Source organism: Camelina sativa, chromosome 17 (assembly GCF_030686135.1).
Source record: "Camelina sativa cultivar CO46 ecotype springtype chromosome 17, ASM3068613v1".
Classification (NCBI taxonomy): domain Eukaryota; kingdom Viridiplantae; phylum Streptophyta; class Magnoliopsida; order Brassicales; family Brassicaceae; genus Camelina; species Camelina sativa.
Window position 1 is genome coordinate 18268039 of NC_141896.1, and position 13620 is coordinate 18281658.

At 36.7% G+C, this 13620-nt stretch overlaps 4 protein-coding genes and 1 long non-coding RNA gene across 7 annotated transcripts; 2 read left to right on the forward strand and 3 right to left on the reverse strand.

The window, feature by feature from the left end:
* Positions 1-120: 120 nt before the first annotated feature.
* On the forward strand, positions 121-4660 carry LOC104757133 (sphingosine-1-phosphate lyase). 2 transcript variants are annotated; one of them, XM_010479849.3, is made up of 15 exons: positions 121-840; positions 943-988; positions 1467-1618; positions 1722-1781; positions 1901-2125; positions 2215-2356; positions 2575-2625; positions 2730-2821; positions 3103-3229; positions 3515-3530; positions 3626-3733; positions 3829-3883; positions 3967-4113; positions 4218-4296; positions 4384-4660. In XM_010479849.3, the coding sequence occupies exons 1-15, from the start codon at positions 629-631 to the stop codon at positions 4504-4506; spliced, it is 1635 nt and encodes a 544-aa protein (XP_010478151.2). In that variant the 5' UTR covers positions 121-628; the 3' UTR covers positions 4507-4660. The 2 variants fall into 2 exon arrangements, with proteins under 2 accessions (XP_010478151.2, XP_087350392.1); XM_087494266.1 differs by having other exon boundaries at positions 433-840; positions 1467-1629.
* On the reverse strand, positions 4541-5882 carry LOC104757132 (uncharacterized). Its single transcript, XM_010479848.3, has 3 exons — positions 5471-5882; positions 4993-5281; positions 4541-4909 (listed from the first exon to the last, which is right to left on the reverse strand). The coding sequence occupies exons 1-3, from the start codon at positions 5788-5790 to the stop codon at positions 4700-4702; spliced, it is 819 nt and encodes a 272-aa protein (XP_010478150.1). The 5' UTR covers positions 5791-5882; the 3' UTR covers positions 4541-4699.
* A 131-nt stretch (positions 5883-6013) lies between these two features.
* Positions 6014-7896, reverse strand: LOC104757135 (putative pentatricopeptide repeat-containing protein At1g28020). The gene is made up of 2 exons (XM_010479850.3): positions 7395-7896; positions 6014-7297 (listed from the first exon to the last, which is right to left on the reverse strand). Exons 1-2 carry the CDS (start codon positions 7653-7655, stop codon positions 6242-6244), a joined length of 1317 nt encoding a protein of 438 aa, XP_010478152.1. The 5' UTR covers positions 7656-7896; the 3' UTR covers positions 6014-6241.
* Positions 7897-8946: 1050 nt separating this feature from the next.
* Positions 8947-10602, forward strand: LOC104757136 (uncharacterized). 2 transcript variants are annotated; one of them, XR_015586247.1, is made up of 4 exons: positions 8947-9376; positions 9740-9906; positions 9980-10103; positions 10191-10602. It is a non-coding gene; the product is annotated as an uncharacterized LOC104757136 (long non-coding RNA). The 2 variants fall into 2 exon arrangements; XR_002036204.2 differs by lacking the exon at positions 8947-9376 and adding an exon at positions 9501-9626.
* A 444-nt stretch (positions 10603-11046) lies between these two features.
* On the reverse strand, positions 11047-12911 carry LOC104759462 (putative pentatricopeptide repeat-containing protein At1g28020). Its single transcript, XM_087494267.1, has 2 exons — positions 12466-12911; positions 11047-12338 (listed from the first exon to the last, which is right to left on the reverse strand). Exons 1-2 carry the CDS (start codon positions 12724-12726, stop codon positions 11328-11330), a joined length of 1272 nt encoding a protein of 423 aa, XP_087350393.1. The 5' UTR covers positions 12727-12911; the 3' UTR covers positions 11047-11327.
* Between the last annotated feature and the right edge of the window lie 709 nt (positions 12912-13620).

Sequence of the window (13620 nt, forward strand, 5' to 3'; positions counted from 1 at the left end):
TGCCAACTCCGAGTCAGACAAGTTTAATTAAGCCACAAAATCCAGCAGCTTCACAAACCCAATACGGAAGATCAAAATTTTTGATATAGAATATGCTTTATTTTTCATAAGAAAAGTCTCAGCTTCACTGATTTGACCTCTGGCAGCCCACAATGTTCAGAACGTTAATACAAACAATCTTATAAGCTTCTAGTAGGTAATCTTGGAAGTGAACAAGGCTGTCCTTTTTCCCGTTCATATTGAGACTGCTCTGATTTTAGTTTTGTTTTTGTTCTTTTTTTTTTTTTTCTAATTATAAAATGATAAACCAATCTAGTTATATATAAACATAAAAAGTTTTTGAGTTTTGGTTCCAATTAGATGCCGTGTAGCTTTCACCCACCCATCAGATCAGAAGAGTCTCTGAAAGAAAGTAACTCGCTTTAAAAAATTGACTTCACACGCAACAAAACAGAAAGCGCCAAAAAAATTAAGGAAAGAGACTTTTTTGTCGCAATCTCATACTATTCACGAGATGACCTCGTTTTATGATCATCATCCTATCTATCCCTTTCTATATTCCTTATTCTACGTCCCAAACGATTCACTTTTCTTCTCACCATCTCAAATCTCATAGAAGGAAAGTAAAATGGATTCCTTTTCATATTCTTCGATGAAATCAATGGTGATTCAAGCTCGAGGCTCGTTAAACTCGCGTTTGTCTGACTTTGAGCCTCTGTTTCTGCTTTTGGCTCCCCTTCTCACTCTTTTCCTCGCCCAGATCATCGGATCTGTCTTGGGCGTTGTGAACGACAAAGGGTTAAAAGCGTGTCTTGTCGGGTTTATCATGGGATTCCTCAAGTGAGAATCTTTTTTAATCCCATATCTTATTTTCTTCGGTTCCAATCTTTTTTTTTTTGATGGGTGAGAGAGACTAATGGTTTTTGTGGAATAATGAAACAGAATGATCCCTGGAGTTCAGAATTACATAGATGCTGAGAAACAAAAGGTGGGTGTTTGTGTTTGAATCTTCAGATTGTTCCTCCTGTAATGGTCTTTTTGTTGCATCTTCTTCTTGTGGGTATTTAAGTGGAAACATTTCAAAAAATAGAAATGCTTGACAAGCCTATTTCATGCTCTTCTTTTCCATTTGTCTTTTTTTAATGTTCTAGATGGATGGCTGCATCACTAGTTAAGGATTTAGATTTTATCTGGCATGAAAATATCATGGTCCCATGGCTATTTCAAACATGATTTTGATGGTCATTGAATAGTATAGAGAGTTATGAGACTCCCATTATGATTTTAAGTTTTCACTAATATATAAGATTACTTGGGATTTGAGACCAGAACCATACCAGCTTCTTTTTTTAAGAGCATATGTTTGTTTCTTGGTTAGAGAGACTTTCAATGTTTGTTACATCCCACCGTGTCTTTTTTATTTATCTGTATAACTAGTTGATGTTTGTTTTTTTTCTCATTCATAGGTTGTTGATCAATTACAATCTGGTAGTAGCTCTAAGAAAAAGAATTGGGCTGAAACATTGCCAGTAAAAGGTCTAGGAGTTGAAGTTCTTGACAAAATGGAGATTGAAAAAAGGAATGACGCTATTTGGCAAGGAAAATGCTCTGGCACTGTGTATGTCTGTGGTAGTTGATGCCTTTTTTTATAAGTAGTTCTCACAAATTTTCTTTGTGGATTCGGTGGAGATTAATTAAACTTCTGCCACCTTTTGTAACAGATACATTGGTGGAGGCGAGTCTGAAGGACATTTTGCATTGATAAATCAAGCATGTTCAATGTAAGTTGTTGCAAAATTTTAGCTCCTATCTTTATGTAATATAATTTCTGCTTTTGTTGTGTATAATATATCATTCAAGTTAACTTTGTGTATGGTATTTATGGATGATGCTTTTCCAGGTTTGCGCATACCAATCCATTGCATATAGACGTATTCCAGAGTGTGGTGCGGTTTGAGTCAGAAGTAGTCGCAATGACTGCTGCGTTACTCGGGAGTAAAGAAACGGTTTCAGGAGGACAAATATGTGGAAACATGACATCTGGAGGAACAGAAAGTATAGTGTTGGCTGTGAAGTCATCTCGTGACTATATGAAGTACAAGAAGGGTATCACACGGCCAGAAATGTATGTTTCATTTCATCCTTCGCTTTACATTTGATCAAATATGTACTCTAAACTGAATTGATGGAACAATATTTCATATGTAAGTGTAGGATTATACCTGAATCGGGTCATTCGGCTTATGATAAGGCGGCTCAGTACTTCAACATCAAGTTGTGGCGAGTTCCGGTAGACAAAGAATTCCGAGCTGATGTGAAGGCAATAAGGCGGCATATTAACAGAAACACCATCATGGTAATGTTTTGAGTTGCCAGTTGTACTATATTTAATAAATTTTACCTGTACATGTTCCATGGTTTGATGTACATATCCAGTCTTTGCCTTTTGTATTTCCATGGTTGAAAGATTAAACTTCAGAAGCATACCTTTTATGTTTGTTATTGTAATACAGCTTTAAAGTTAAGCCGTGTGCTTTGTTTTTATCATCATCTTTAAATCATATTTTTTTTCAGATTGTTGGATCAGCACCAGGATTCCCTCATGGCATCATCGATCCTATTGAGGTAAACTAGTTTTCCCTTCTGATGTAATTTTAAAGACATTTATTTATGTTCTTCTATATGGAATGAATGTGTTGGACCATTCCTTTTTTTTTCTTTCATTACAGGAGCTTGGTCAACTGGCTCTTAGATATGGAATATGCTTTCATGTTGACCTTTGCCTTGGTGGTTTTGTGTTACCTTTCGCTCGCAAACTTGGGTATGTGTAATTGTCTTTTTTTCTAGCGGCTTATCAAAGGCCTGCCTTTATTTTACAAAAAAAGATGCAAATCGTATCTACTTTATAAGTTTAGGACTTAAGAAGCTAAGTTCGTAACTTAGAGAAATGATAATTGATAGTTAATGTATGGTATGTGTCTGTCTGTTCTTCTGCCACTTCTCGTAGTTTCCCCCAGAGCATTGGATCTCAGGTTTACATTAATTTCTTGGTACTATTTAGGTTAATTAGATCATAGAGATTGATTTCTCACTTTTTTCCAGGTACCAGATCCCAGCTTTTGATTTTACTGTAGAAGGAGTTACTTCAATTTCGGTGGACGTGCATAAATATGGTTTGGCTCCTAAAGGAACTAGTACAGTTCTCTACAGAAATCATGAGATCAGAAAGGTAAGTATTTGTTATTTTTCCACTCTTATCAATTTCTCCAGGCTCAGTACCAAGCACATACGAATTGGTTTATATTCAGTTCCTAAGTTCTGATTCTGGCATGCTTATTGTGTCACTATACATCTACACAAACATACCCACTATACATTGACACTGTCACATTCCTCTTATGAACTTTTTCATATTCTATTCAGTGCTGTGCAAAGTATGGTTTTGTGTATTATCTTTACCTGACATGTGAATTTTTTGCCTGCAAAAATATCTACCCCTCCACCTACAAAATAGCACCAATTTGTTGCTGGTAAGTCTATTTGCTACTTTCATCTTTAAGAAAACAGGGAAATAAAAAACAAGAAGACTTGAATTCATGCAAATCTGAAACTGTATTTTATGCAGTAACTGAATGGTCAGGAGGTCTATACGTGTCCCCAACTATAGCTGGGAGTAGGCCTGGTTCTTTGGTTGCTGGTGCTTGGGCTGCAATGATGTCTCTGGGCGAGGAAGGTTTCACAATACATATCTTACTCTCTCAAGCTTCTGGTCATTAAAGTTTGTCAAAGATTAAATGGTTGATTCTGTATGCTTCTGTTGTTCAACAGGCTACCTACAAAACACAAGCAATATAATGGAGGCATCAAAGAGACTAGAAAAAGGGTTTGCATTACTTTTTGACTTTTCCTCAGTTCTTCAATCGTTTTGATTATTTTGTAGCTTTGACTAACTATCGTTATTTGCAGCGTAAGAGAAATCCATGAACTGTTCGTCATTGGAAAGCCAGATATGACAATTGTGGCGTTTGGTTCTAAAGCATTAGATATCTTTGAAGTTAATGACATCATGTCTTCAAAAGGTTGGCATTTGAATGCACTACAGAGACCCAACAGGTAAAATTTTAAAGACCAAAACATTGGTGTTTCTGCTATTATAAGACCACATTCCTCTCTTCACTGTTCTGAAACTTTCTGTCCATGTCTGTCTTTTGGATCAGCATTCATATATGTATAACTCTTCAACACGTCCCTGTAGTCGATGACTTCCTCCAGGATCTGCGTGAAGCTGTAGAAACTGTAAGTCCATTGATGAAGATTCTTTTGATTGCCTCTTTCTTTTTTCCTCAATTGATCTCTCGTTGTTATTACCTTTTCTTTTTTTAGGTGAAAGCAAACCCAGGACCGATCACTGGAGGCTTGGCTCCAATATATGGAGCTGCAGGGAAGATGCCAGATCGAGGAATGGTGAATGAGCTTCTGGTTAGTTTCATGGACAGTCAATACTAAAGCTTCTTTTTTAAAAGATCAAAGAATCATCAAGTGGATAAACTGATTTCACATTTCAGTTGCAAGAGCAAAACATTGTACATTCACAACCACATTGTTTCATTTTCGCCCTACTAATAAAATTCATCACAATCTCGATATTAAGTAACTAAAAGTGCGTGTTACGTTACACACTCGAAGAAAACATAGATGATCAATCAGATTTGTGGTCAGAAGATTTTGATCTAGGAACTTGAACCGGCTTGTCTTCTTGGCTTTTCGCCAACATCTCATCTCTTTCTCTGAAGTAATGGTCGAAGGCACGAGGCAGGAACCTAGGGATCAAGAAACAGAGTAGATTCACTCCGAAGTAGCCCAAGTTCGCTATTGCTAAATACCGTCCAAACCAGAACCATGCAACAACCTGAAACGATTTCAGATGATTTAGTAGGGCCAACTGACTCTAAAAAGACTTGCAATTGAGTAAAGACAGGTATTAGATAGTACATTGGGTGTAGCATTCATTGGTAACGACTTGTTGAGCCAGACATCCTTAGACCAACCAATGATGACAAAGATTCTCCAGACTGTGTAGAGCAGTGGGACGAGAGCTCTTACCGGTGGCGAAAACAGAGAAAGGCCACTTATTACATTCTCTGTCAGAATCTGACACGACAGTAGAAACAAGTGCGGTGTCGCTGATCTCACCGCATGATCATCTCCTCTTGCAAAACCACCTAATACGTAAGCTAAAGGCAAGAACAGACCAATCGTTGTCCCCGAAACCACGTACATCCTTTTCATTATCCCAAAATTACAACAGAAAAAAAATGAAGTCAGAATCTATAATGTTACAAAATGATCTCAAAAATACAAAACAGACCAACAAATTTTTTTAAAAAGGTCGTATAATCTTGATCAAGAAAGCAAAAAAAGAAGAGATTTTGTTTTTTTTTTTCTTTTTTTCTTGTGATGGATTTGGAACCTGAAGAGTTTGCTGCCGTGGAAGACTTCACGGGAAGTGGTTGAAACACCATGGCCATGGGATGGGAAAGCTAAACGCGAGAGGGCGACTATATAGATAGACGCAAACGCTGGAAAAAGCATGTCAAGTATCGGTACGAGACCACTCGCTGAGAAGACTAGTATGAAGGCAACTAGCTGTAGTTCTATTACCCTCAGTGACCCCATCAAGCCGCCACCTCCAGCTGCTGTCATCCCCGACCACAGTCCCTTCTCACCGGAAGATGATGACGTTTTACCCTCGTCAGGTCTTGGACCCACCGCTAGTGTTACGCCTGACATGATTCGATTCTTTTATTAAAAAAGTCTCTTGTTTACTTTGTGATCTGATGATGGATGATTCAAACAGTGGATAAAGAAAGAATGAAGTTGATAGTGCAATTTATGAAGAGGGGGGATCTCTTGTTGACGTAGTTCCACGTGAAAACTTGGGTGATATACACGTGTCAAAGTGAAGACGTGAGTGTTCATTGCCTGCCATTCAACGTGTCATGTCATTGGCATATGTTGCAATGTTTAATTATTATTAAAACATGTTTTAAGACAAAAATGGTTAAAAAAGAACCCAAGTTCAACAATTTGAAAACAGGGTTGGAAGTAGGTTTCCAACTTTGTGCAAGTGAAAAAACAAAGCATAAAAGATGATGCAATGTTCCTAATTACGTTCTCCGATTATAACAATAGGAAAGCTAATCTAAATCTATTGTTCTATTTCTCCATGGCCTTCTTATCCTTAGATCGACGTTGTTATTGCATCGAAAGCCATCTTTAAAATGAACTTCACCAGAACCACAAGCTTACATAAAACGACAACCAAAGCCAGGAGCGCTAACTGCAACACGTTATCTAAGGCTGGGCGTACCACACCCGTAAACATAGCATCCTCGGCGTCCTTGAGCTGGCCTCTCTCGCAATAAGCAGATGCCATCATAGCCACGATTCTGACATCATGCTTGATGGGGGGGATCCAACTATTATAAATCTTTCCTGCCTCATTGTTATGGTTTAATTTGAGTAAGATATAAAGTACTAATCGATAATCTTCTTCCCACTTCTCGAAATAGTCCGACTCCCATATACGGGAAACGTCTTCAGCCTTCCCTGCTTCCCCATACAACCGCATCAAGGACTTGTAAGCTAACTTCTTTGACTCGGGATCAACTAGTGATTCCTCGGCTCTTCTCAGCATATTTACCGCCTCAACCACTGACCCTTGTCTCAGGTAAGCTTTTGCAATGTCGCTGCACGTTCGCCAATCAAATGTATTTGTATCGCACTTTGCTAAAAGCTTCAACATTTCTTTGATCTTGGATTCGGCTGCGTAAAGCCGCAGTTTATTGTTTAGCGTGATTTTATCCGGCTCAACATTGTTCTCTTTCATCTGGCTGAGAATCTCGTGTACCATATCTAGTTTACCTAGACTAATGTAGAGAGACATCATGTGGTTAAAAGGAGAGGGTTTCGAGAGGTAGCGGAGCTCTGTCATCTTCCCAAAGATTGACTCAGCTTTAGCCAATGTTTTCGAAGACATCATGTGCTTAAAAATATGCGGTTTCGAGCGGTACCCTATCTCCTTCATCTTCCAGAGGGTTGACTCAGTTTCGTCCAATCTTGCGTAGAAGCTTAACATAGTGGTGTAAACAAAGTCATCTCTCTTGTTCTCGGGAATGCTTTTGAAGAACTTCTCTGCTGCGTTTAAACCTAGAATCTTGTCGATCAGATGAAGCCGAGCTGCGAAATCTTCAGGAACAAGATCGCAAACTTTCTGGTCACTCATCCACTCTGATACCTAAACATGCACCACCAAAATAACACAACTAATCAATCAACTACTGATTTGTGAGAGAATCGAAAATTACAAAAAGGTTTGGAATAAGAAGAGGAACCTTGAGAGCTTGGGGAAATCGTTTTGAATCGCGGAGGTTTTCAACGATGAGTCTAACATCCGAAGGATTCAATTGATTTCCCTGTTGCTTCCATTGCTCCAGCACTGGGACGAATGAAGCCTTTGGATCTTCACCGGCCTTGTCGATATGACGACGGAGTCTGTCGTTAAGCTCCGGCGATGATAGGGTTCCGACAGAGCGCAACAGATACTTCCTGAAAGCTGGAACGGCCCTTGCGCATGGTTGAAAAATTAGCCTCATGATTTAGGCGACAGAATAAATTAGGGCTTCTCTGAGCTCTGTCTCTCCTTTTTATTTTTATTTTTCGGGTCTTTGTGGTCGACGTCTCGCTCAAGTAATTTTATTTCTTATTAGGGGGTGGTATTGGTTTGAGAGTTTAACAAAATCATAAAAAATGAATAAGTGAAAGATTGTTAAAGATTGCTAGAGAGTTTTGTTGATTAGTTTTCTAAAATCTTGTAAAGTCCTCCAAACAATCCCTGTATTTTTATGATACTTTCCATGACTTTATTTTGTGAAGAAAGTGTCTAAAATCATGAACCAATAACATAATAATTGAACTCATTAAGAATTCTAGATTCTTTTGTTTTAATTGAATAACATAAAACTTTTAATGACTTTATAAAAGTCTGAATCCAATAACTCAGATTTGTTAAGATTTTAAGTGACTTTTTATAAATCACAAACTAATAACACTAAACTTTAACAGAGTTTAACAAAATCTTGATCTAATAACAATAGATTCTACATAACATTTAAAATCTTTAAAACTCTATTAAAATATTAAACCAATATTCATAAACTAAATAATAATTACTCAAAATACTACAATTTTATTTCTTTAGTTTGTTGTCAAAATATCATTATTAATTTAATATTCTAAAAATGCCATCAAGAATTTTGGTTTTACAAAAAACCCACAAACACAAAAAAAAAATTAATTTTCAAGGGTTTTATTTCTTTTCTTTTTTTATATATATAGATTTTAGTAAACTATCTTGAATTTAGTGTATAAATTTTAGGAAGTATGGTTTAATGTTTAGGATTTTGATAGTTTTTAGAAAACTAAAAACTAGTACTAGTATTTTTGTGGAAGCTTCTTTAGTCAAATGGTTGATTAAGAGTTGATTAATGCTTCTACACCAAAAAGTCTAAGATTCGATATCCAGATAATACAATTTATTAATTAATTTACAAATTAAAAGTTGACAAGTTTACAATAGATGCCATATACAATTAAAGTTGTTTGTTGTAGGAAAGAAGTGTAATAGTTTTCATAATTTGCATTAAATAATAAATTAGATGATAAAAAAAAGTACTAAGACCAAATCCGCTACAACAACCTTCTAAGGTTGCTTAAAAATATATATATTATTTTAATTATAGTTATATATTTTTTATTTTTTATTAATAGTAGCCAATAACAAAGTGACAGCTGTAAGTTTTTGTTGAGAACCGTTTTTTGTTGAAGCAATGACCATGTGCATTGGCGTCTTTTTGAGCCGTCCCCCCTATTTTTTGTTTTAAAAATAAATGAAAAATGGCTCATTAACGAAACGTATCCTCAAAGGGGACGTTTTTCCGTCCGTCGACTTGGCCACGTCGTTGTTTGTGATTGGAAGAAACCTAATGCTTCTTTCTTCTTCGCCTCCTCCTCTTCTTCTTCTTCATCTCTCATCTCCGTCTCAGGGAGAGTGTTCACTTCCCCTTCAGCTCTTCGCTTCTTTCTTCTTCATCCTCCTCATCTTCTGTATCCAAGAAGCTATGGAGAAGAGCTTCGCTTCCTCCACCGCTCTCAAAACTGTGACCGATCCGACGGCTTTGATCTCCCCGCCGATTCCGCCTTGCGAGGATAAGTTCTTCGTGAATCTCCCTTGCTATGACTTTGTCTGGAGTGGGAATCGCAGTCCTAGGGCGACGCGATGAAGAACAATCCAGGAAGACCGATTCCGACTGAGAAGGTGGATTTATATTATATCATCGATTCGTTTTGATATTGTCAATTTTGAGTAATTTAAGTGGAATTTAGATGGTGTATAGGTTGGAATTTAGATGGTGGTGTTGTGAATTTGTGTGTATAGGTTCGATGGGGATTTAGATGGTGTATAGGTTGGAATTTAGATGGTGGTGTTGTGAATTTAGATGGTGGTGTTGTGAATTTGTGTGTACCGGTATTCAAACTAATTCAACTCCGGAAATGAATAGAGGAAGGTTTGAAGATCCCACTTTTTTTTATTTTTTTATTTCTATATATTGCTGAATCTTTTATGAGTTTTGGCAACAAGTTTCTGAGATGGGAACTTGCTATACGTTTGTTTTTGCAGATCCAAGATTTAACTGGATTGTTGGATTTAACGAGTTTCCTCACCCAACTATTGATGCTATCGTTGCATTAGACTCAATAGGACCGACTTTTTTCCTTGTTGTTTCCATGTTTGGTTTTGTTCTTCAAATCAGTTCTTTGATTACCGAGAAAGAGCTTAAACGCCAGGTATAACTTTGTTTCTGAATAGGCTGTTGAGTCCCACTGTCTATATAGTAGACTGATTGTGTTTTGTCAACAGGCAATGACGATGATGGGTGTTTTTGACACTGCTTATTGGTTGTCATGGCTTACATTGGAAGGAAAAGTGATATTTACAACGTTGGTTTATTATTGACTTTCTCTCAGTACTTCCTGCCCCTCAGGTTGGTGAATATAAGCTTAGGATCAAACATCTTTGTTAAGAGCTTGCTAGTTCTAGATTTACAGTATTCATTTTTGTATATGTGCAGATTGTAGTTTGGAGGTTCTTGCAAAGTTCAAATTGGTCGGATGTATTGGCTACAAAGCAGGCCTTGCTTTTCATTGTTTTGGTTCAGTATATACCACGATTCCTACGCGTCTTACCTTTGACATCAGAATTGAAAAGGACTGCAGGTGTCTTTGCGGAAACTGCTTGGGCTGGCGCTGCTTATTATCTGCTTTTATATATGCTTGCAAGTCATGTGAGTGTATAGCTTTCTCTCTTTATAATTTACATTGCTCTTTTTGTTCAATACTTGCCCATTATACCATGAGTTATGTGACAGTGGCAATAAAAGGGCAAAACCAGGAAATAGTTTCATTTCTGTTTCATACTTTCATTGTTGTGAGCTTATGTTCAAATATTCAGTTTCATAAGACATGTAAAGTATCTTTCAAATAGACACCAATGCTCCTACCAAAAATAAGAACCTTTCAAAATAATACTATTAAATTTGAGGGACCAAAAATTGTCCTACACCAATGCCCATGCTCTTAGTACCGATTCTCTTCTTGTCTTCTTCTTTCTCATTACTATATTAATTTTTATTAACAAGTGTTTTTGATGAGCACTCCCCATTGGAGATGCCCTAATATTTTTAAAGATTTTTTTTTTAAATTATAATTAATTGTATAGAGAGAGTTAATAAGTCCATAATAGGAAAACCGAATGAAACTTAAATTGGTGATTTGGTTTTGTTTTGGGTTAAAATTTTAAACCAGTTCGGTAAGTACTTTGAAGTATAAACCAAAAATTCTTCTTGATCACTTTGTTATCGCATCAAAATTCAGCTTTAAAATAAACACCACCATAATTCTCAAGACTACATGTCTACATTGTATAAACGAACTCAAAAATACGAGCAGGTGGTGGTCCAATAGAAGTTGGAAATAATTGGTGCTCGAATAGAAAATGATTACATAAATGATAAATAACATTAGCTTAAAATCACGTGTGTATATATTTGTCTAAAAAAATTGGCCACATACTCCCTTTTCCCAATATTTTAAGATCCCATAATAACATGAGAGGAACCATGGTGTTTTTTTTTTTAACTTAAAGAACAATATTCTAAACGAAAACATGGGCTTGGTTTTAAAAAGAAAAAATTTGTGTCCCTAAAAGTTCAGAACCAATAAAGTATTGCCCCTAAAACTAAAAAATAGGTGCTCCTCCAATACCAACCATTCGTGTCTTCCATGCCAGAGAATACGCGCACCAACAGGCCGGACATTTGAATGGGCCTGTCCTTATGGTACTTCCGCATCATAACATTATGTGTTAGTTTCTCGGCGTCCCTTAGCTGGCCTCTCTTGCAATATGCAGACGCCATCATAGACAAAATTCGCACATCAAACTCGTTGTCTCCTTCATGCCACTCTTTTACAATCTTATCTGCCCCATTGATGTCATTTAATTTCAATAAGGAACTAATTATTGATCGATATCCTTCGCTGTTCATGTGGCGAAGGTCATTGTGGCAAACGTCGTCCTTGTAAAGTTCCCATATGCGGTAAACTTCGTCAGCCTTTCCTGCATCACCGTACAACATCATTAACGACTCGTAAGCTAACTTCTTTGACATGGGATCTACTGATTGTTCGGCTCTACTCAGCATCCCCACGGCCTTTACAACCAATCCATGTTTCAGGTAAGCTTTTGCAATTTCGCAGCTCGTGCGCCAATCCAATGGTGTAGGATCGTGCTCTTTTAATAGCCTCTCCATAGTTTTGATGTTTGTAACAGCTGCGTAACGCCGCAGTTTAAGGTTAAACGTAAGATTGTTTGGCTTGACATTGTTCTCCTCCATTTGTTTCAGAATCTTCTCGACCATATCTTGCTTATCTAGCTCAATGTAAAGAGACACCATGTGGTTAAACGCAGAGGGCTTAGAGAGGTAGCCTAGCTCTCCCATCTTCCAGAAGATGAACTCAGCTTTATCCCGAGTTTGATCAGATCTTGCATACAAGCTTAAGATAGTATTGTAGACAGAGTGATCCCTTTTGTCTTCGGGAATGCTTTGGAAGAACTTCTCCGCTGCTTCGAAACCTAGAACGTTGTCGATCAGATGAAGCCGAGCTGCGAAATCTTCAGGAACTAGATCGCAAACTTTCTTGTCACTCATCCACTCTGATACCTAAACACCACCAATAACAATAGCAAATTAAACAACTACGTATACAGATTATATCATGAACGATACATTAAATATTGGGGACGAAACTCGGATACGGTAATTGAGAGAATCAAAACCAAAGAGGAACCTTGAGAGCTTGGGGAAATCGATAAGACTCGCTAAGGGTTTCGATGATGCTTCTGAGATCCGAAGGATTTATATGCTTGCCCTGTTGCTTCCATTGATCCAGCACTGGGATGAATGAAGCCTTCCGATCGCCCTTGGTCGTGGTGATATGACGATGGAGGCTGTCGTTAAGCTCCGGCGAAGATAGGGTTCCGGCAGAGCGAAACAGATATCTCCTGAAAGCTGGAATGACCCTTGCGCATGGTTGAAGAATTGGCCTCATGCTTTAGGCGGCAGAGTAATAATTTAGAAATTAGGGTTTCTGAGCTCCCTGATCTTTCTTTTTCGCTGAGGTTAAGTAAATTAAATTATTTGTTTCTTTCTAGTTTGCTTGTATAGCAAGTTCTTGTGTATATAAATTAGAAAATACAAAAATTAGATAACAACAAGAAAAAATCGTGTGAAGCTATAATTTTACAATTAATATCGGACTTAAAAAAAAAAAAAATCTGAAGCTTCATTTTGTTTTCTAGAAACAAATCTTAAGCTTTTAAAAATAGAGAAATATGCATTTAAATGTTTTATTTTCAGTTATGTTTTAAGTTTTTAAATGCTTTAAATCTTCTATATATTAATAGAGGAAGATTTTGGCAAAAAAACTGAGGTGTCAGCATTACAGAACTCATGACATTATTTCTTTTATTTGTCATCAGCTTTTAAAAATATTTACATTTATTTACCATTGTATTTTTCCAAAAATACAATTAACACCCAAAATTAATTTTTTTATATTATCTTTCTAACTTAATTATCAATTATATTAAACGAGAAGTGAAAACGTCCCACATTCAATCTCAGCAAAATTTTACCATTATACCATTAATGAAATTGCCCTTCACGTTGAAATATTTTACCCCTGGACGTAAAATTACCTATTTTTCGCATTAAAAATAAATCAAAAATCGGATTAGAAATAATCTAATTGCATAAAAAGTTAATTGCACAAATAGAATTTGCTAAATTAATCCCTAAGTTTTAAGAATAAGATCTCTTTCACGCTTAATCAAAGGATACATGACCATAATATAACACGCATAAATTGGGTAATTAATGGGCTTAGGTTAGATTGTTTAAAGATCCACGTAAATAAAAAATTATGGGTTTCTGCATGAAAAAA